This window comes from Etheostoma spectabile, chromosome 5 (genome assembly GCF_008692095.1).
Source record: "Etheostoma spectabile isolate EspeVRDwgs_2016 chromosome 5, UIUC_Espe_1.0, whole genome shotgun sequence".
NCBI lineage: Eukaryota > Metazoa > Chordata > Actinopteri > Perciformes > Percidae > Etheostoma > Etheostoma spectabile.
Genome location: NC_045737.1, coordinates 36,219,153 through 36,242,207, shown reverse-complemented (window position 1 = coordinate 36,242,207; position 23,055 = coordinate 36,219,153). Strand labels below are relative to the sequence as shown.

Genomic DNA, 23,055 nt, shown 5'->3' with positions numbered 1-23,055 from the left:
ACACACACACACAAACACACACACACACACACACGTCTTTGTTTTTATTACTCTTCGGCTATATAGATCTTATATAGATACTAGCTTTTATCTGTAGCAGACACCACAGAAATATACGTCTTCTTGTATCGCACTCTACAGACACCGTTATGCTTTGTTGCCTCTGTGCTCCAGTACATTTGATGGTTTTTATACAGAGTGCCCCAATCCTAGGTCGGGCTAGGTATTGTTTAAAAAAACTATAATACCAATACCGTTAAAGTGATACCAATACCAATAGTGTTCATTTGATACCTTATTATTTCTGTACTTCATTCAATATCCTATCATGTGAATGGAAGCATCTCAGCATGCTGAACTGCCGACTCTGATTATTTTCTCTATTAATGGATTCAGAAAATGGTGAAAATGTCTAACAGTGTCATACAAAGCACAGGACGACATCCTCAAATGTCTTATTTTGTCCACAACTCAAAGATAATCATTTTACTGTCAAAGAGAAGAACATATTCACATTAAACAAGCTGACACATACACACACACACACACACATAAAAAAAGACTCCAACCGGTTAATCAATTATCCAAATAGTTGGCGACTAATTTAATAGTTGACAACTAAGCCATTAATCTTTGCAGCTTTACTTTAAATCTTGTGTTTACCAGGGATGTGCTCATTTGTTCATTGAAAATTAATAACTCGGCATTTAAAAAAAGTGACTAATCAACTAAAGAAATCTCAAAACGGCAGAACTACTGAATACACTGCCTGCTCAAACACACCTCAGCTTAAGACTAGGTATCTTCAGCTCAGAGATGGTCTGTCTAACCACCCCCCCCCCCCCCCCCCTCCCCCACCCCCCCAATGCATGGTATGCAAGTATATACCATATGTCATCAATCAAAAACAGGCAAATGCTGACGACCCTGTGGTGTGTTCTGCGACTCCACCACCGAGCCATCTTTCCTGTCGTCCCATCCAGAGCTCTGTCTTAAAGGCTGATGGTGGGGGAGACAGAGGAGACTGGGGGGGCAGGCTGATGGTGGGAGACAGAGGAGATGGGGGTGGCAGGCTGATGGTGGGGGAGACAGAGGAGACTGGGGGGGGGGGCACCATTAACACGTTCCTCTGCTCCTCTCACACTCAGCACGGACTAAAAATAAAAGTTAACCCCAGAACGCCTCCACCCTGCACCCACCTCGACAGACACAGCGAGATAACTGGTGATTATAACGGGAAATGTGGTGTGTGTGTGTGTGTTGTGTGTGTGTGTGTGTGTGGTGTGTGTGGTGTGTGTGTGTGGTTGTAAAAATGTGTTGCTGTCTTGCAGACGGCCCCCCCCCCCCTCTGTACCAGATGAAGCCCCCTTACCAAACCTCAGGCTCCAGCCAGCCTGCCACTACAGACCACACATGTGTCCCATCTGCCACACATGCACATACACAACCTCTCACACTGATAGTTGGTAATGTGAGCGCTCCTTTGTGTTGTGGACAATGAGAGGGTCTCTAAAAATGTAGCAAGCAACCACAGAATACACATCAAACATTCATTTGGTGCTAAGACAGAGCTGTAGAGTTAATCCACACACCAGTGATGTGAGTGTGTGTGTTTGTGTGTTTCAACTGGACTGTATGTACAGTAGCGTGTAACATTTCTGCATGTTGGGGCTCTGGGAGACTGTGTCTCTGACTGTGTCTATTAGGTCTGCAGGTGCTGTATGTGTGTATATGTGTGTGTGTGTGTGTGTGTGTGTGTGTGTCCATGTCAGTAACCCGCAGCATCACATTTCTTCATGACTGACATGGCCCTGGTGCTCGCTCCACAGCTTTTATTCGTACGGCTTTAGCGGGTTAAGTGCGTCCCACTGCTAATTTGGCACAGTCTGCCTTTATAAATAATTTCTTTATTGTTTTTGCTAAATTGATTTCTGCTGCAAGTCTAGGGGTTGTTTATGTGTGTGAGTGTGTATGACCGCTCACCGAGGCTGAGACCCCAGGAGTGGTGGACTAGAACAAGACGTACTGTAACAAGCACTGGGCCCTTCCTCCCACTTCCTCTTCCTCTCTCTTTGTGTCTCACTTTAATCCAAACGGTGCTTTACTGACAAACAAGGGCGCTAATTGCCCAAGCAGCAACAACTAGTTCCTGTCAACTAGACCTGGACGATATAGTATCACAATATTTTTGACCAAATGCATTAATATGTATATTGCAGCGATATTGTAGGGTTGACTAGTGGTGCTTTCACAAAGTATTAACACAATGACATATTTGATAAATATTCACTGATTACAGGGATACAATGAAGTGTGTAAATGCAAATAATAAAACAGCTAGTCAGTCTGGTAAGTTAAGCAAATCACACCACTTTACTGTAATGCAGCCCTTAAAACCAGAAAAAGACAACATTTGTGTCATTTCACAATATCCAAAATTTAAGATGATGTCTAGCCTCACATACCGATGTTGATATAATATCGATATATTGCCCAGGCCTACTGTCAACACACTGAAAAAACATATCTCTCTCTTTTTAGATTATTATCAAGTGTGAGTCTTTTAGTGTTGCACATTCATAACACATTCTCACTGCCCGCGCTCGGTCAGGTTTCGACTTTAGCATCTCTGTCAGACGCAGCCCTTTGACTTCATTTTAGACGCCGTCTGTTGCGACTCTTGGCGTCTTGTTAATGCTAGGAGTCAGGACGTACGTTTTACTGTCGGGCCAGTTCGGTTTAGGAGAAGATCGTGGATGGGGTTACAAAATCTACGTGTCAGTGAGAAAGGGGACACAGACCTCAGTCTTGTGGTATTTCGGTCTCTCATACCAAAGATCTTCTATACTTAAGATTTCAAGCAGTGCCAATGGTATGAAACGCTGCACACTTCCTGTCTCCTAAACGAGCGGGGCTTGTGTGAATGAGTAAAAAAACGAGTGGAAAAAGTGACAAAAACATCAAAAAATGTGACAAAAAAGAAGTGATAAAAAAAACATCGGAAAAAAGGACAAAAAGCATTGGAAAAGCAACAAAAGTGTCTAAAAGTTGACCCAAACGTTTCAATTTTGACCCGGAAAAACTAAAAGTTGCATCGTCCTAGGGAAGACGACCCGAGGGTTCAGAGGATCCCGGTGGCCTCGTTCACTGGTGCAGGGGGGAGTCGGGGCTTTTTTGGTAAACCACAATTAAGTTAATTGTTTAATTGCAGATAAATGGAATGAATACCACACACAGTTTGAACATAATAAAAGAAAATGCAACAACAGCACACACACACACACACACACACACACACACACACACACACACACACACACACACACACACACACACACACACACAGCTGCAGTCCCAGCTAGCCTCAATAACATTACGTGTATACAGTTTTTCTTCAAAGAAACATTATTTTACAAAAAGGATATGCACAGTGACTCATCTACTCCCTCAGCCCTGAATCCAGTTCTCATGAATTGCAACCACATACACTCAGACAGACAGACAGACAGACAGAGACAGAGACAGACACATACACTCAGACAGACAGACAGACAGACAGACACATACACTCAGACAGACAGACAGACAGAGACAGAGACAGAGACAGACAGACACATACACTCAGACAGACAGACAGACAGACAAAATGAGAAAAAAACACTGATTAACAGAAAAGGTGAAGTCATGCAAAAAACTAAAACTAAAATGAACAAAAGTGATTTTTCCTTCATTACATATTTATCTCTGTGTTAATGGTGTCTCTGGTGGTCATACACACTGCTTCCCCCCCAACACACACACACACACACACACCAGAGAGAGAGAGAGAGAGAGAGAGAGAGAGAGAGAGAGAGAGAGAGTTAGGGGCCCTGGAAGACCAGAGCTCATTAAGGAAAAGATGAATATTTCATGTTTTATAATTCTTTCATAGTTCTGCACCGTAATTTGCCTTGATCTACGCTTTAAAGAAACTTGTTCATTTTTACTACAGTGCACTGACAGCGCTGCCAGGAGAGAGAGAGAGACAGAGAGAGAGAGAGAAGGGGGGGGGGGGGGGGGGGGGGGGGGGGGGAGTGAGACAGAGAGAAGGGGGAAATAAGTATTTCAGGAATATTGAATGATGCCCTGAGAAGAGCTGGTCTGGTCAGGGCTCCGGGGGCTGAGGCTTTGGGAGAGCAGGGTTGTGTTGTGCTGCTCTGAAGCGACATGTAGTCTCTTCCTAGGTGCTCCGGTCTGAGGTGGGACAAGTCAAAAGCTACTGCTACTGGAGCTAAAACTCTTGTGGGAACAGAGAGCGTTTGTGTCTCAAAATGACGCTTAAAACTGAAAACGTAGTAGTGTCTACGTATGTAGCCTTAGCTTGAACCACACATTTTTATCCTTAAACTTTCCAAGCCTAATCATGGAGGTCATATGACTTATTTTGGAAAACAACGTTGTCATGCAGACGGCGCACCGGGTCTGAAAATGGCCATGTGGGTCATTTTGGACGGCAATGAAGACAAAACCTGTTTTGTCATTTAGTTTGGAGCACCTGTCTGCCAGTGACATGTAGGACTGTATCGTTCAAAACATTTCAATATTGGTACCAGCACGAATCCTTGACTTCAATAACGGTTCCTGATACTTGAACCAATTTTACCAATACCAATTTTACCGATACCAAAAGCTGCTTTACACCTATGTGACCCACTAAATACACACGTGAGCCCCGTCTCTGGGGGTTAGGTACATAGGTAGAGTTTTTATAACATTAGACAGCCAATCACAAGCATTATGAAATCTTGGTGCATGCATGCATGCTTATTGGCTCACTGACGCCGATAAGATTTTTCTTCTTAGGACTTGAAAATGTTGGCGTTGAATGACAAGGCATTTTTCTCCTAAAAGTGTTGAAGTTCGGTCACCAGCCCTCGTGACATGCAGGAGTTGGTTTCCTTTCTCGGTAATTGTCTCTGGGGTGTAAGTCTACCCGCCATGACAAATGACTAAGGCACAATGTTTTCATTTTGAAATCACATTCACCGAAAAAGGAGTAGGAGGAGAAAAATGAGTTTAATGATTTTCACCTGGAAATAATGCTCCCACGCACCCAAAAGCTGTGCTGTAAGAAGACACTGATTACCCACAAGGCATTTTGCAATGTTTAGAAAATGCTTCCAGTAATAAGTGTGGAAAAAAATAAATGGCTTCTTATGCAGCAAGGTTAAAATCTCTGCACCAGATCTATACATCTGAGTCTAGCCTGTAATATTCCTTTTCTAAACTCAGATTTTGAACTAATACCTGTTTTGAAGATCAGTACATAAAGAGAACAAGGCAAATAGAGAGAGTAGGTAGAGTGAGCCTCAGGTATAGATCTGTATTTTAAGGCACGGATGTCCTATAAAGCCTGGATACAACGTGGGAGGCGGAGCCCTGTTTATTCCTATGAGAGTTGCTTAGTGGCACATATACCAAAAAAGTTACGAAGCTTCTGGGGTTAACCTCCGTGATATGCAATCACAGAATATGCTGTAAATGTAGGAGTATTTCTCCTGCTCTGGCCAGACACTTTACATTGTGGTGACATCACAGGTTTTCAAATCGTTTTTTTCTCGGCTCAAGGGACGTTTTTAAACAGAAAAAGTCCATTAATTAACAATTCTGAAAAGAAGGAGTCATAACCAGGAGCACAGGTGGTAGAGCGGGCGCTCATTTATAGAAGTTTACTCCTCGCTGCAGTGGGCCTGGGGTTTGAATCCGACCTCGGCCCTTATCACATCTTCGGCTGTCCTGTCAAATAAAAAGACTACAAAATATAAAGAAAGTCATAACTGACCTGGTTTACAGTAGGATGTGTCCTAGCAGCAGTTTAACAGATCTCTCTGTTACAATAGCGGCCTTTGGGGGAAATCCTTTCTGGTTTGCAGAGGGATTTTTTTGTTGCAATACCGCCAGTGGCCACAGGACAAAATCAGCAAGAAAGGGCTGGGCACTGTTTGTCAGGGCATGGCCTCAGGCTGCTGGGACTGAAGGTGTAAAATGTGGGGAGTTACAATGGGAGGAACAGCAGTGAGAAGGAGCAGAGGGGAGGTGGGGGTGGAGGACATGGGGAGGTGGGGGTGGGAGCTCCTGGCATCCACCCGATCGAGGCTGATTTGGATGTGGAGTCATGTTGGCTTGGCAGAGGCCCACTTCATTAGTGTCCTGATGCATTAGAAGTGAGGGGAGAGGGAGGCGGAGGGAAAGAGAAAGTATAGTAGAGTCGTGGAAGGGAAAGGAAAAGACACTAAAGGGAGAAAAACCAAAAAGGTATGGAAGACGAGTGTGAGCACAGAAGAAAGAGGATGACCATTTGAAGGAAGAGAGAGACAAGAAGAGATAAACCTCGGAGCCAACCAGCCATGTGTGTTTGGCTCTGCTCTTTAACATCATCATTAGTGCATGAGGGAGACCAGACCCGCCATTGTTGCATGCATGTGTGTGGCGATTGATCCAAGAGTCCTTGCTGTCAGCTCAAATAAGCATGGGAATGATGAAGGTCTGTGGGTGGAGACGGTAGGTTTTGCAATCCCCCCCTCCATGATTTACCCTCAATTTAGTTATTAAGTGTCTCAGTAGGTTTGTATGGGGGATGTTTGTGGATGTTTGTGGCTGTGTGGTCCTCATTAGGGCAAGGGTACATGTCTTTTTTCTCTGTTGTTGGTTTTCCAGCATTCTTACAGTCTTTTGTCAATATCAAAAAATGTCACTTTGTGTAACAGAAACAGAAGATTTGGGGAGGGAGAGAGAAAAAAAATGACCAATACGGGAAAAAAAAGCATACTGAATTCCTGTAAATTGGTCATCCCCCCCCCCGAAAATAAAGCCCCTGCGAATGAAATCGTAGAGCAATTTCATGGTCTGGCCTGCCCTCAATATTATTTATGTAATACCCTGTTATTATTGAAAAGAAGGGAGAGAAAAGCGAATGACTATTATCTTTATGTGGGTCCTTTAATTTTAATGCACCACAGATTTATAGCTGGGCATTCCAGCGGGGAGGCCCCTCCCTGCTCTTACAGCGAGCGGGCGGGACACGACCGCAACGCTCTCACAACAGCCACTACCTTCTGACAAACAACCAAAGTCCCCACTTCCCCTCCCAACACTTCACCCAGCCCTCCTTCACTGCTGTCAGACGGCCCTCGCACTCACCCTGACAGCCAGAGGACCCCCCCCCCCACCACCCGAAAGAGAAAACACCACACCGTTGCTACTCCTACCCTCAGTGTCTCTGTTTATAATCTCTCTTTACACCTCTCTAGGCCAGTGATTCCCAAAGGGGGGGTCAGGACCCACAGGGGGGTCGCGAGCCAGAGAGGGGGGGGGTCGCAAGTTGATTTCCAGAAATAAAATAAAAATGTAAAAACGATTAGAAATAGCATATGTTAGCCATGATTTTAACACATGATAAAACTAGTGGCTAATTTAAAATAAAACCAAGCAAATAAATAAAAAAGGAACAGCTGTTTAGATTTTCACGCCCATAGAGCGTGCGCGGTTGCGCACAATGTTTATATACGTTTGTAGTGGGGGGGTCGCTAGTCACTTGCACCGTTACTTTGGGGGTCGTGGGCTGAAAGTTTTGGGAACCCCTGGTCTGGGCCTTCTTATATGCTTTTTAAAGATCCTCTGTTTGAATCTTGCTGAAAACCTGAGAAACCTTGAACTCCTTGTGCCAAACTGTGATAATCTGGATTACTGAAAAATCTGAGTTGATACAAATCCAGATCCAATGATCTACAATTCATCCCCATCGAGTTTCAACATGCACTTGTATCAAGTGCTTTACCAGCAGCAGTGAAAGTAAAGTGTTTCTCAGTCTGCGTCTCCAGAAGCAATCATTTTTTAAACGCTATAATTTGTTTTACGGTTGCGGTTTTTAAAATGCAACTGAAAATATGACAATCAAAATTTAAATAAAACTACTGTAAATCAGTTAAGGACTATTTGAGTGTTTTTTTTTAAGAACAGTAGTTCTCCAATACTATGATATCTTTCTATCTCTCATGTAATTTAATAATACACAAGTTAGCACTTATGTGAAAAACAGTGATCTACACGTGCAGAATTATCAATTTAAGGCCAGGATATAGATTCAAGATTTCTCAAGATTTCTTTATTGTCATACCACAGTACACTGTAGTACAAAATGAAGTGCAAAGTTCACATCTTAAAAAAAAACCAACAACAACACAGAAACAATTAAAAACAGTGGAAAAGTTATTATTTATATGAACTAAAATAAATAAATGCTTAAATGCTTACAGTATATGGGTTTTCAGAGCATGTAGAGTGATAAATATAAATATATATAGCGTCTAAAAACACCTGAAAAATATTAGTATCATTAACTTTCAAATAATCGCTAATTTTGACCTCTTCTAAATGTCCCTTGATTTCTTCTTGTCTTTTATTTTTTCTCATTTTAATGTTCTTATCAACATGGAAAAGTGGATTGGCTTGCTTTGTCCAAATGTTGTTTTTTTCCTTCTTGAAAACAACATTCCCATTTAGCCAACTGTAGTGTTCAATTTCACACGTGACCTTCTGACTTGGAGCAAATAATCTCTCACACAACGTTACTCTGCCCATCAATAAAAGGGTGAAAAACTACTTTGACGAGGGGGCGGAGATAGTGGGATTTAGACTGGACGTGCTGCGATGATAGCTCAGTTCACAACGATAACACCCCCAGATCACTTTGGTCTTGTCAATGGATCCATTTGGCAACTTGGATTGTTGATCCATTTCGGCGTCTCACACTCGCCATCCACTAAAAACGTAACGTTGTTACTTTTTGGCCGGCTCGTGAGCCCAAACAAGCGCGTGTGGCGGGCCTGTTTTGATTCCGGTCTAGCTAGATCCGGTGTGGTGTTTTAGTTTTTCTAACGTTACTAGTTGTTGCAACAGCATGTGAAAAAAACTACAAAAAGGCCAAAAAGAACGTTAATCTTGCGATAAAAAAAACAAACGGATGCCGTTAAAATGGGTTTGCATTAACGCCGTTAATAACACATTTAACTGACATCACTACAAGAAAGTCTTGTTGTTGCTATAACTACAAGTCAAAACAAACAGAAATGACAAGTGGAGTTCCTCAAGGATCGATTCTTGAGCCTTTTCTGTTCAAACTTAGCAAAGTTAGTTTCTTATAGATATGCAGACAATACTCAAATTTACATCCTGTGTTAACAAGTAACTACAGTTCCGTAAAACTAAGAAAATCATTGATTGGATTTGCCTAAATTTCCTGCAGTTGAAAAAAGGTAAAACCTGAAAATTGTTTTAGTGGTTTTTGGTCGTTGTCGGATCTCCTTGGTGTGAACATTTTATAACTTGTTTAGAAAGCATGCATGGTTCTAACAGTTATATGTTCATGGTTTTGTGTTTCTTAAGACAAAGCAGAGCAAAACATTATCGTTTCTTTGCACAAAATATCTGGCGCACACTGGAGCAATTAAAAGTATTCTCGCAAAACTCTTCTCTGCCACTGCTTTTCACTACATTTACGGTTTTTATCTTATGAACTCTTTTTTTGCCTTGTAGAGTAATAAGTCTGCTGCCTTCTGTAAAACATTTCAAATTGCCTTTTGTCTTTTTCTTTAAAAAGGTGAATAAACAAATAAACTTGCTTTGTGCTGAAATTTAACCAACAATTGCAACCGTGGTACTTTCAGACATGAACAGTTTAATTTCTTCAAGCAACTTTTTCTCCATATTTTGCTTTTGTACCTGACTTCCACTATCAAACTAGAACAACTACAGTGGCTCCCGACCTGATCTAAGTACTAATCCAAAACAATTACATTTCTTCTTCCCTTCGACACGCTGTGCCTCTGAGGCGTTGAGTGGGCTGGTTAAATTGTGATGGGGTGTTATAAGTTTGTAAATAAGAGACTTCCTGGCAGACAGGTGGTTGGCGTTTTACTGGAGCTAATCTTACACACATTAGGTCAAAGGTATACGGGACACAAGGCAGTTTAAAAGCCAGCCTTGGAGCTGGTTAATAGACCGTGACACTCCGTGAGCTGTGAAACACATTCTCACCCTGCGTGCAGCCCTGGCTACTGTGTGCTGGACAGCTTACTGGTGGTTCTATAATATGTGTTGTCACCTGCATTTATAAAATATATCAGAGACGGTTTAGAACAGGAGATACCTCAACTCTGAGTCATTTCCGGTATGTGTGTCAGGTGGGTTTCTCCTCTGCCACACCTCTTTAGGAGACGAGCCGCTGGTCCTGAGTGTATAGATTTCAATGGGAGAAGTGAATGTGAACACAGATTACAAGCGATAATCTCGCCCCATAGTCACAAATAAATATTATTATATAAATATTAGAGCAGTTATTCACAAGCCCCAATCTCCAGGACGTTCTGACACTAAAATGCCATTTTTTATGGGCAGGTTGGAGCAGTGGGTGGAGCAGGCGCACATGTACGTCGAGGTTTAGGTCCGGGGTTTGAATCTGACCTGTGACAATTTCCTGCATGTCTTCCCCCTCTCTCACCTTACTGTCCTGTGAAAAATTAAAGGCAGAAAAGCCCAAAAGAGAATCTTTAAAAAAAAGAAGAAAACGGCATTTTTCAGACAGACACATTAGGGGGAACGCTAACGTCAACGAACATTCGTGAATGCCCTAACAAAACTAATGTTCGTACTGCTTGATGTCTTTTTAGCTGTGTAAATATCTAATTTTGGCAAAATATATATTAATAAACTATGCAAATACAACTTTTAATCCATCTACACGACATTCAGTCCACTTTTAAACGAGGCCACGCCACATTAAGAAGACAGTGTGTACCGTTTCATACCATTGACACAGCGTGTAATGAGCTCTCTTTGGTAATAGAAAATCGTTGATTATACTCAGGAAATAATATTTTAAGGAGTATGTGTGGATGCGTTGTTACACGAATGCCTTCAGATATTGACACAGAATTTAGGTCAAATAACAAAACATGAATGCATAAATTAAGTGTAATTGTTATTGTTAAAGTATGTCCTTGCTGCAGTCTTGATCAGGGGTCACTGTGCCCCGTTAATCAATCAGCTCTTTTGTCTTTCTCGTCAGGCGCTTCACAGGCCACCCCCGACCCCGATGAAGGAGCACCGTGTGTCTCCCATGCGTGAAGAGCAGTTATCTGCCCCGGTGAACGAGGAGGGCTTACAGAATGTGGGAGCAGGAGCGGCTGGCAGCGGTCCACCTGGCACCGTTGGCAGTGCTGGGAGCAACAAGAAGCCACGATCCCGCACCAAGGTACAGTTATTCTACTCTCTCCGTGAGGACCATCACCAGGAACCAGAGAGTCATTATTATGCCTTTTGGAGTTTTAATTCCAAGGCTCAGGTGGAGCATCCAGGCCGTTTTTGGCACCACCTCAGCAGAATGAATTTTAAAATTAATGTAAGCCTTAAAAAGACTTTTCTCAGATCTAATGATTGTAGTCGGTCCCCAGTGGATGTCTTTACCAAATTTTGTCTTCAAGCTTGTCTTTTTGTTTTATTATTATCGGTTCTAGCTTATCCAACGTTTTAGTTGAACCCTAAACACTAAATATGTGCAACTAAGCCTGCCCCAAACTATGCAAACTATGCACTTTTAAAAATTGTTAATATGGCACGCGAGATAGCAGATGTGCAGTTCAGTAGCCTTGCGCACATTCTTAACAAACTGATTTAAAAACACGTCTATTTGCAAGGACACCACTTCCCCTCTGTACGGAGAATACTGGTAATTACAATCTGGCTTACGCTTTAGAAACCCCTTGGCTCTTAAACACAGATATAAAAACTCTTATTCCTCGTTCTATTCAGGCACTCAACTCAGCTAAGAGGAGGTGATAGCCCCCGCTTATATCAATGACCCCTGTATTTATTTTATCTTTATTATCATCATCTATTGTTTGAGTTTTTGTAGTTTTTTTACTCTCATTATGACTCCAACACAACTCTGGACTATTCATTCTTAAACTCTGAAAAACTCTACTGTCTTCATTGTTGTTTTTATTGTGTAGTTTGTGTTGTAGATTCTCATGTGATGTCTTTTTGCTGCATACATATTGACCTTTTGGTACAAAGAATAAACTGAACTGAAACTAACACTGAATTCACATTCTCTTTCTATATTTAGATTTCCCTGGAGGCCTTGGGCATCCTGCAGAGCTTCATCCAGGATGTTGGCCTGTACCCGGACCAGGAGGCCATCCACACCTTGTCTGCGCAGCTTGACCTGCCCAAACACACCATCATCAAGTTCTTTCAGAACCAGCGCTACCACGTCAAGCACCACGGGCGCCTCAAGGAGCTGGGCGACGGGGCTGCGGCCAGCGGAGGTGTGGACGTCAGCGAATACAGAGAAGAGGAGCTGCTTTCGGGCTCAGAGGACCCAGAGTCCAGCGAGGACGGAGCAGAGGAGATCTACCAGTCCACAGAGGGGAATTGTGGGAGCGCCGGAGGGCTGAACCAGCCACTGCCGGCCTCCTCCGGCTCCAAATCTAACTCCAACTCCAGCCATTCGTCTTCAGGGACCAAAAATGCTCAGGAGGAAGGAATGGACAAGGTGCACTGCCGGCCTGGTGGCCCCATGGGCCCCGGGAGCTCCTCATCCAGTCCCATAGAGCCGGCCGACTACCAGAGGTAGAGACTGACACACAGAGAGGAGAGGACAGAAGGAAAGAGAGAGAGGAAGGGAAAGCAGGATAAAGAAAAAGCCGTGGAACTGGTCATGAATTAGAGGGGAACGTCAAGAAACCATCCGGCTGAAATAATGTGTACATCACTCAAACAACCAGACGGACTCTAGATCTGTGAACACCTGGGGAGTAAAATTTACCTCAGCAAAAAGACAGCAGCTTTGCAGAGTGCTGTGACACAGCAGTGTTTGTGTAACTGTGAAAGAGAGTTTCCGCAATCCACATTTAAATACATTTCATAAACAGGTAATCCATTGCTGCTCATGTCCACAACCTAAAGCAAAATCTCCAAGTGTTGACACTTTCTCTTAATCTAATCGCCAGAAAGGCCACTACGGAGAGGCAGGGTTTCATCGGCTTCGGCCAGAAATTGTTCCTGTTCCTCCTCTTTAAAGTCTGAGCACACTCACGTAGAGCTGCATACACATGATAGCGCAGGTAGACGTCATCAAGGGTAGAAAGGAAGCTATTTCCCGTTGCTAGGTCCCGACATGCTTTCATCTCATTGGTTGTGCTTCCGAAAGGTCAGCGGCGAATAGGTCAACGTTGAAATAATTTTACCTTTGAGAGCAGCGCAAAGCGGCAAATCCGAGCGATGCATGACGGCAGGGGTAGCACGGCGCATAGTTGGGCATCACCGCCCTCCTCATAGGAAGTCAATGGAACAGCTGGCGCAACCCGGTTTCCCGCCTATCATATGTAGGCTGCTTAAGACATACTCCCTACATGCCAGGGGCTTTCCGTGACCTCTACGGTCCCTATAAACCCTCAGGACACACGGATGTAGCTGATGCTGTTGCATGCCTGAGACTCGTGGACAGACGGCACTTGCTGGTCATCCTCCAAATGACCCCCACCTCAACCTGCCCTCGCCTCACCGTCACATAGGATTGGGCATCGAGAATCGGTTCCGACTTCCAACCTTCACCAAACATTACAGCTACAATGGAATTAGGATTTTAATCCGATTATCGGTTCCAAATTTAACACGCGCAAGTTTTGGTTTCCATAGCGGCCAGCGTACTTCCAGGTGCTTGTTGTGTTGTAGCCATGGAGCACAGTCAGTGGTGCTCATTTTATGTTATTAAAAAAAAGAAAGAAAAAAAACACCTTTTAAAAAGTGTAAGTCGCCATTGAATCCAAATGAAATTTGCATCTGTGAAATAAGCACGTGACGCGTTTCAACTCCACCCCTCAAAGAATCGAATTCAAAAATCCCGAGACTCGAAAGGAAGAACACTCCGATCCAGCACTCACGGTTCACAAAGACGCTGATATTTTGTGGATTTGAGGTACTCCTGCCTCCCTCTGTCTCTCCTCTCAAGGTTCACAAAACAGTGTGAGGTTTAGATATGAAATGAAACGACAGTTTGGCGGGAGGAAGGTGGACCGACGTTGAGAGGACGTGGCGTGGACGGACACTGTATACCCACAACTCTGAGGCCTTCCTGGCACCGCCCCCGCGTGTGTGTGGCGAGAAAAATGTCAGAAAGGAAGGACCCGGAGCGGAGATTCAGCAACCAAACAATCAGTCACTTTATGTGCGGTAGTCCACTCGTCCTCTCCCTTCTTCATCTCACTCCCTCCCCCTTTTCCCTCGCTCCAACTGGTGCCCACAGTCTTGTGTTTCACCACACCTACCCGCACTTAAACTTCACCAACCCTATTTATTGCTATCTTTATCCACGATTATTATTATCATTATTGTTATTATTATGGTTAGAATTGCTGTCATTGCGTGCTATTTTTAGTTTTTATTTCCATGGTTTTAAATATTGGTTTTTAGAAACTGGGCGGTGGTTTGGGAAACAAGAGACATTAAGAGTGCTCTGCCCTAAAAAAAAAAGAAAAAAAAAAGGAAAAAAAGAAAGAAAAGGAAGGAAGAAAAGAAGCGGAGAGTGAAAGAAAAGAAAAAGAAGCAGTTACTGAGTGTTATTGGGTACAAAAAAATAAGTCCTGTCGTGTTGTATTATGCCTTTTTTATAGTTCTGTTTCCCAAAAATAGCAAATGAGAGAAATAGTTAAATAAGAAAGCAGCTATTTTACTGCGGTTGATGACAATCTACTTTTTTGAGCCATTTACGAGAATCTCATGTTCTTCACGTTTGATGTCTGTAAATACCCAACACGGGATAAATTGTTATTGATATACTTTTATTTGTTGCTGAGTGACTTAACGTGTTTGAGCCAGTTTGCAGGATCAGAAGAGAGCTGTTCTTATCTTCCTTTTGGACAACTCAGTGAATTTATTGTGCTAGGCAAATTCAATCACCAGAGTATTTAAAAAGAATACGTTTTTTGTTTTGTTTTGCTTGGTGTCAGTTGTGTACAAGTATACAGTATGTTAAAAAAATGATCGGAGAATGGATCGTATCCATGTTGTTTGACTATTCTTACCGGCTGCTACACTCAAAACAGATGACCTGCCTTTTAATGATTACGTCGACTCCAATCACTCCGTGTCAGATGATGTTTGTGCTTTTCTGTATGACAGGAATCAGGGTTGGACTCAAATGCAGTTCTTGTTAAATCTTCTTCGTCCAGCGTTAAAGTGAATTAAAATTTGTGAATTCAAAAGAAATCGTCTGTCTTTATTTTACTCTTTTTTTGTGGATCCTCACACTCAAAAACACAAAAACACACATTGCAGCCGCCCCACGCCTGACAATTAAAGTTCTGTGTAAAGCCACAGGGGCTGGGGTTTCTGATAAGTGTGTGGGTCGTGACGCTAACTCACAAAAACTCAGCCAGCTCACTCTCTTCTGACCTATAACAGTAGAGCAACTGGAAGCTGCAGAGTCCCAGTTTACCCAGCAGGAAACAATGAACCTGTCCTGGGAGTTTTAGGGCTTCAACTAACTATTTTTGTTGTCAATTAATCTGTTGATTATTTTCCCTGATGAATCGATTGGTGGTTTGGTCTATAACATGTCAGTCCGTGTTTCCCAAAAGCCCAAGGTGACATCCTCAAATGTCTTGTTTTGTCCACAACTCAAACATGTTCCGTTTCCTGTCAGAGAGGAGAGAAGAAACTAGAAAATATTCTCATTTAAGCAGCTGGAATCAGAATTTTTACAGTTGTTCCATAAAAATGGGCTCGAACAGATTAATTGATTATGAAAATAGTTGGCGATTAATTCAATAGTTGACAACAAATCAATTAATCGTTGCAGCTATATTCACTTGCTTCACTTTTTAAAAAAGTAGCCCTAATGAGCAGTGGAATGATATATACATATACAGTGGCTTGGATTACTTTACACACCCATGCTAAAGTTGACTAAAAAAAAATCTTTTGGAAATTGATCTGGTCTTAGTCATTTAAAAAAATATATATATATTTCAAACCTTTAAGGACACAAATTTTCTTAGTGAATGAATAATGTATCGCAAATAAATAAATGTCCTTAATTAAAATACAGGGGGCGTATACTTACGCCCCCTGTTAGTTAATTTAGGAGTTAATTTAATTCACAGGCTAAGGGGAACTTTATCAGGCCAAGAAAATTGGGGTCCTTAAAGGTTGCATTTTTCCTATTTTTTTATTTTTAAATAAAAGGCAATAGGATCAATTTCCAAAAGATATTTATTTTCATTCCTCTTTAACATGGGTGTGTAACGTTATGCAAGCCACTGTATACAGTGTGTAATTTCTATGGGTGTTGAAATGAATTATTGCATCGATGCATCCCAATGTGGACCAGGATGATTCTGCATGGATGACAGACCATAATCAGCTGCTGCCTATTGAAGTTGCTTGTTGAGTTTCTCACTTGCTGCTTTTTTTGTTTCTGCCTTTTGAATGTTGTCTTTTGTGTTCAGGACTCCGCCACATTCAGGAAGTGTCTTCTTTAAGACTAAATACAATTAAAAGGGGAGTTTGTATATATCTGACTGCTTGAATTTTTCTATAAAAACCAAATATAACATATAATACTATCAAGGAGGTGACGCATCGTGATATCAAATCCATTCAGATTGTTGACAGTATAATCTTAATTGGATTGTGTCGTGAGACCACTGAATATTTACACCCCTAATAAGTTCAGTGGTTGAACAAAGCAGTATTTTCAGATAAAGACTATTAAAAAGAATAAAGGCTGGAGATATTCTATATTTTTGTTTTGTTATTTTCAGCAAATCACAGGAAAAGAATCTGGAAATACTTTCCGACTCCACTGCCCTGTCTGTGGCTCTCAGCCCCAGCCCGTTTGTTCCTAAAGACGCACATTTAAAAAAAATGGGTCACAAATGTATCTAACAGCTGGACAGTGTAATATTTAGCAAAGGTTACTGAAACAGAAGGAAAGGGAGTGCATTTCAGGAGGGACTATTTTCAGCTGCAGATCTGGTGCTTCAGAGAGTGTTTACAGCGGCAGAGCCGTGTGGGATCGATTTAAAATAAACTACAGTCCACAGCGATGAAGGACCGGGATCCACATGCAACTGTGTGGCTCACTGATGGGATTTTAACCGTTTGTGGACAACAATGGAGCTCTAAGGCACAGAGGAATCAATTCAGGCTTTGGATGCACACAATAGTATTATGTGTGGTTTTTGTCCCTTTCAGTGAATTTGCTCACATTTAAAAAAGAATAGAGATGGTCAAGGTGGAGAGGAGTAAAGTTTGTCCTCTTGGACGGCTCTGAGTAGGTCTGCACGATTCGGGGAAAAATATGAATCACGATTTTTTTTAGCTTAGAATTGACGTCACGATTCTGACACTATATTTTTCCACACAAAGTGTAATATTTATTGCACACGTGAACCCTGACAAAACTAAACAAAACAAACAGAGGCTGCAATGAAGAGAAGGGGGAGCTTTGCAGCGCTTTAAAACCTATTTTAAACAGTCTGTTAAAAACTCAGAAGAAAAAGTAGTAGCGTTTGTGATTTATCCGGCTCGTAAAAATAAATGAGAATCAAATACGTAAATTAAAAAGAAAAGGAAAACAATTAAAAATACTAAATTGTCAAAGTTATTTACAAATTAAATCGTGAACAGGGTGAATCGAGATGTTGGTGTTCATGCCTTTATTTGCAACGTGAAGGATCCCTCAAAGAAACCGTCCCCGGTGTAAAGGCCACTATTCTTTAAACTAAAACAAATCTACAGCTTCAAGCAGCACAAAAGAACAACTTGAAGCACAAGAAGTTTTTGGTTTCAGGGCAAAGTTTGTGATGAGTGAAGAATTAGCAGAAAAAAGAAAATCCCATAACAACTCTCTTTGTGGTTTTGGTTTCCACCATTTTATCAACATACAGTCATTAATGAACACAGCTATTAGTACAGAGACGCCTGCAGAGGATGGGGGACAACCTTTAAGGCTCAACATTACCCGACACTGGACTCATCTAACAGAACTAAGACGGGCCTAACTCCATTCTTACATCCATGTTTGGTTCTATAAAGATGGACTTTGACTAAATTTCCTGTTTATACTTTTTTCAAATGTGCATGTTTGCCACCAAAAGACCGATATAGTGTAGCAGTCAGGACTGCAGTCTTACCCTCTTGTTGCTCACTCCACAATATTCTTTCAACATACTGCATATGAAGACAACTCTGCCCAGAGATAGCCATTTTAGGCCTCTAATCCAAAGCCAGTTGTAAAGGAGGGTTCATTTTTTGAGGTTGGTCGCCATCGTCACGGGGCATCGGTCAGAATGCATGTGCTGAGCCACAGAGAGGTTTTGTCCATTCAACAGAAGGTGTCTTTAATAAAACGGAGGGAGGCAAATGATGTATAACAGGACAGACAGACAGCGCAACACATGGGTTGGCGAATGAGCTGCCCCCCCATGTGAAGGTGCGGAAAAGACCGACCGAGAAGGAGTGCCGTGTTTAAATAAGGAGTGACCAGGTGAACTCAATCAGGTAATTAAGGTGGACGCAAAAACCAATCAGTGGTGAGGACAGGGGAGGAAAGGAAGGGATGTACAGGAAGTGAGGTAGGTGTGGAAAGCAAGTGTCAAAATGAGATAGAAATAGGACTCTTTTGTACACCAGTTTATTGTTGTGACCCTGTCTAACTCATGTTGAGGACCAAACCTGCGACTGGCTTTAGGCCGCGTTCAGACCAACTTGAGCCCTGCATGAAAAAACGCAGCAATCTCATTCATTTGAATGGGCTCAGTCCGTCAGAGCAGTACAGCAGGTGTGCCACCACACAGGCCTGTCCGGCACATCGTTTTTACCTGGCTCAACTGTCAACCTCAACACAGCGTCATCCAGCAGAGCGCTGCGTTGGCAAATACAACGAATGCAAGCACACATTGCTTGTAGATTACTTTGAATATCTGCCGTTTACCTCACAATCTAAAATAGTTGCCGATGTGAACTTTCCAGACATGTAAAATCCTGAAAGTATTACAAACTATTGTTGTGTTGTGGTATCGGAATAACTTTTTAACCACAATAATCTGTTAGTCAAATTGGACTTCCTGCACAATCTGTTCTCATTCTCAACTCGTCAAATAATGAAGGTCAGTGGCTCTAAGCGTCAGATGACAGCAAAACAGTCAAACAGCACAGGACGTTCACCCAGGAGACCAGGAGTTCATGTCCTTTTCTTGTCAAGCGTGTCATAGTACAACTCATTCTGCGGTGCCCAGCTACGTCCTGCCACGTCCTGCTACGTCCTGCTACGTCCTGCTGTGTCCTGCTACGTCCTGCTACGCTTGCGTGTCATGCATGTCATTGCTACGTCCTGCTACGTCCTGCCAAGTCCTGTCTCCTGCTAGTCCGCTGTGTCTGCGTCTGCTACGCTCTGCTGGTCCTGCCATGTCTGCACGTCCGCTACGTCCTGCTGTGTCCTGCTACGTCCTGCTACGCTCTGCTGTGTCCTGCTACGTCCTGCTACGCTCTGCTGTGTCCTGTCATGTCCTGCTACGTCCTGCTACGTCCTGCTGTGCCTTGTAATGCCGCACAGTGCCCTGCTATGCTATGAACTACTACAAAGAGCTGCTACAAACTACTATTTTTTTTCAATTTTTGTTATTTCCACTAACCCCAACCGGCCCGTCAGACACCGCCTACCAAGAGCCTGGGCCTGGGTCTGGGTCTGGGTCTGTCCCAGGTTTCTGCCTAAAAGGAAGTTTTTCCTCTCCACTGGGGCCCTGTTGCTGCTCTGGAGGAAACTACTAGACCTGTTGGGTCCTTGTAAATTCTGGAGTGTGGTCTAGACCTGCTCTATCTGTAAAGGGTCTCCAGATAACTTTTGTTATGAATTGATACTATAAATAAAATAAAATTGAATTGAATTCTCATGAACGGGTTTGTGTGATATCAAATGAACCCGTATGTCAAGTGCCGGTTAGTCACTTGACATATCTCCGTGCTACAGAGCAGCAGTTGCTAGATGTTTAAGTCGCTACAGAGCTTCGGGACACAGCTACAGTTGTAGTAGTAGATGTTTAGCCGCTATAGAGCTTTGCAACACCGGCTACAATGCTCTGCGTGCTGCTTCGTCAGGTCAGCCATAGTTTGGGATTTGGTTACCCGAGAACAGATGACTGTGTGCCTAGTACAGAGCACCGAAAGCTGCCTGTCATTAGGGTTAAGTTCAGACAAGAAAAAGTGAGCTTTATGCGCCTGCGAAAATTAAGTTAAGACACCGAATTGACTTTTAAATTAAAAAGAAAAGAAAAAAAGATCATGGTTTGTATTAAAACACTGCTAAGGAATACGCATTTCCTTGGGGGAAAGTATTTTTGTATTTCAAACCACAAACAAACCATAAACCTTCTACTGCTCAAACGGGACTTCCTGCATCAGGTTTCATGTGTTTCCGGTAGCATAAACAACACGCGCACACTAATGCCGCCAACTCATCAGACCACACCACATACAAGATATTTGGCTCCAGACGTGTCTGTCTGGGGCTGATCGGTACTAATGTTTTTTTCTTTAAAAACACAACCGTGACAGACACACGGACCAGTAGCTCGTCATTTAGGAACCACTTGGTATAGCCAAAATCAACTTGAGTAAACAAGTGAAATAAAGCAGCTCATCTGACAAGGTACTTTAGGACAATCATCACACACACACACACACACACTCACACACACACACACACACACACACACACACACACACACACACACTAATTGCCTCTCTAAATAGTTTCAACTCTGATGAGGTGTGGCAGGGCAGAACAATCTTGGTGTTTAACCTGCCACTAAGGGTCAAGCGTTTTGTTTCTGTGTGTGTGTGTGTGTGTGTGTGTGTGTGTGTGTGTGTGTGTGTATGTGTGTGTGTGTGTTGGACTAAACAATGGAGCCTAAGTGTTGGTGATGAGCTGGAAGGGTCGAGGTCTTCCCGCAGAAGCGTTTTTCACTCAGCTTGCCTTCTCCGACTGAAGACAATCAGCTCACCCTGTGACTCGCTGGGATAATTATACCTGCTGAGAAACCCTGATGTCTCCGCATACTTCTCCCCCAGAAAAATATCCTGTCTGCCTGCCGCCCTGCTGCATGCTTCAGGAGGCCAAGGAGGCCTAAACTGAGCTGACAAATCTACAAGAAGAGTTTTAAGAGAAAGGAAAAGAAATCCACTGAAGCTTCTTGAAATGGATACGCTGTTCATTTCATTGCAACACCTGATATTTCTATTATCCAGCCAACAGAAACCTGTCAGCTATGTCTTTTTTTTCAGCATGAATCATTCCACTCAGAGTTTATGTTTAGCCGTCCAAGTTAACCTTGGAATGACTCGTTTCATGATCAGCAAAGGCTTTAGGACTATTTTGGAGCGCCTTTTGAATATTGTGCATTGTGTATAAAACTGAATAGGGCTTGGCTTTAGGGAGGGAGGGAGAGAGAGAGGGAGGGAGGCGGGCTGAGACGACTACGTGGCCACAGGAACCAAACATTGCTTCATTTATACATTTATGCAATCAAAGAAAACCAGTGATGGAAACAAATACTGCCCAAGAGGCTGTCTCGGGTGGAATTTACTGGAAATTGTGGATGACAATGCAGCTTCCTGTGTTTATATAGTAAAAGAAAACATTTTAAAGCACTCCTACCAAAGACGGGTGCTATGGAAATTAAAAAATAAACTTTGACAAGGCCAACTCGTAACTGTCAATTCTGCTGAGTTCTCATTTAAAGTAATCGGGCTCAAACTGAGTGAAGGACAATATTATGCAAGATAAAGCTGATAAGTGGCCAATAACTCACTCTGAATGGTAATTCTATTCAAATCTGACAATTCTGCTGCAAGCTAACTGGACTGAAAATTGTGTTACATGTACTAAGGAGGCCTCTATGGATGTCCCAGGACATTACAATACCAAACTGTCGCCTGGCCTCCTCCAAACCTATAAACACGGAGATGCACATTTTCCTTTTAATGGTCCAAAGTCATCAGTTTAAAAACCAACAAAGAAATATTATGCAAAATAATACAACTTCATTTGAATGGAAATTTTCTCATCCACAAAATCTATTTCCTCACCGTGATGACATTTGTTCCAGTAATAATATCTGCGGGTCTGTCTGGACGCCTTCTCGTGGCGGTTATTGAAATACATATCAAATCTCTAAATATGCATCACAGGAATATCACAATAGAAGTGTTTGGTACAAGTGCAAACAAATCTTCATCAGCGAGTTTTTAAAGTAAACTGACTACACACAGCATTTAGCACTGGAGCAGATAACTAGCCTGGATACCAGCTAACCTGGATAACTTAGCCCCGCCCACAACATTTAGGGTGGGGGCATCGGTCTGGACTTGATCCGTCGTGGAGCAACTATGCTCGAACCAGAGTTGTTTGGACCAATCAGATTGTCAGGGCGGGCTTTATAAGATGATGGACAGATGATCAACAGTAACGTAATCAACCACGTCACCAAAGAGGTTAAATTGGTCTACAACAAAGATGGCTGCCGCTGGAGAATTGAGATGAGGAGATTCCTCCATCATGTCTCTTGTAGAAGATATCAACAGCGCATTCATTTTAAAAGAGGAACAGAGAACCACGATCAAGGCGTTTGTCCATCGGAAACATGTTTTTACCGTCCTTCCTACGGGATTCGGTAAAAGTAACATATGTCACGTACTCCGTTGCTCTGATTGGTTGTAGGTCTGAATCCGTTGCTCTGATTGGTTGTAGGTCTATCCGTTGCTCTGATTGGTTGTAGGTCTATCCGTTGCTCTGATTGGTTGGAGGTCTATTGGTTGTAGGTCTATCCATTGCTCCGATTGGTGGCTCATCCGTTGCTCTGATTGGTTGGAGGTCTATCGTTGCTCTGATTGGTTGGAGGTCTATCCGTAGCTCTGATTGGTTGTAAGACTATCCGTTGCTCTGATTGGTTGGAG

The 23,055-nt window shown here is 42.7% G+C and overlaps 1 protein-coding gene across 4 annotated transcripts in view; it reads left to right on the top strand.

The window, feature by feature from the left end:
* The window catches only part of satb2 (SATB homeobox 2), an 83,047-nt gene extending 68,423 nt beyond the window's left edge, over positions 1-14,624 (top strand). For 3 of the 4 annotated variants that reach the window (XM_032515243.1, XM_032515240.1, XM_032515242.1), the window contains exons 13-14: positions 11,084-11,290; positions 12,164-14,624. In XM_032515243.1, coding sequence (XP_032371134.1) covers positions 11,084-11,290; positions 12,164-12,673 — 717 coding nt within the window. In that variant the 3' untranslated portion in view covers positions 12,674-14,624. The remainder of the gene's footprint in view (positions 1-11,083; positions 11,291-12,163) is intronic. The other variant, XM_032515241.1, reaches the window with a different exon arrangement.
* The last annotated feature ends 8,431 nt before the right edge of the window (positions 14,625-23,055 follow it).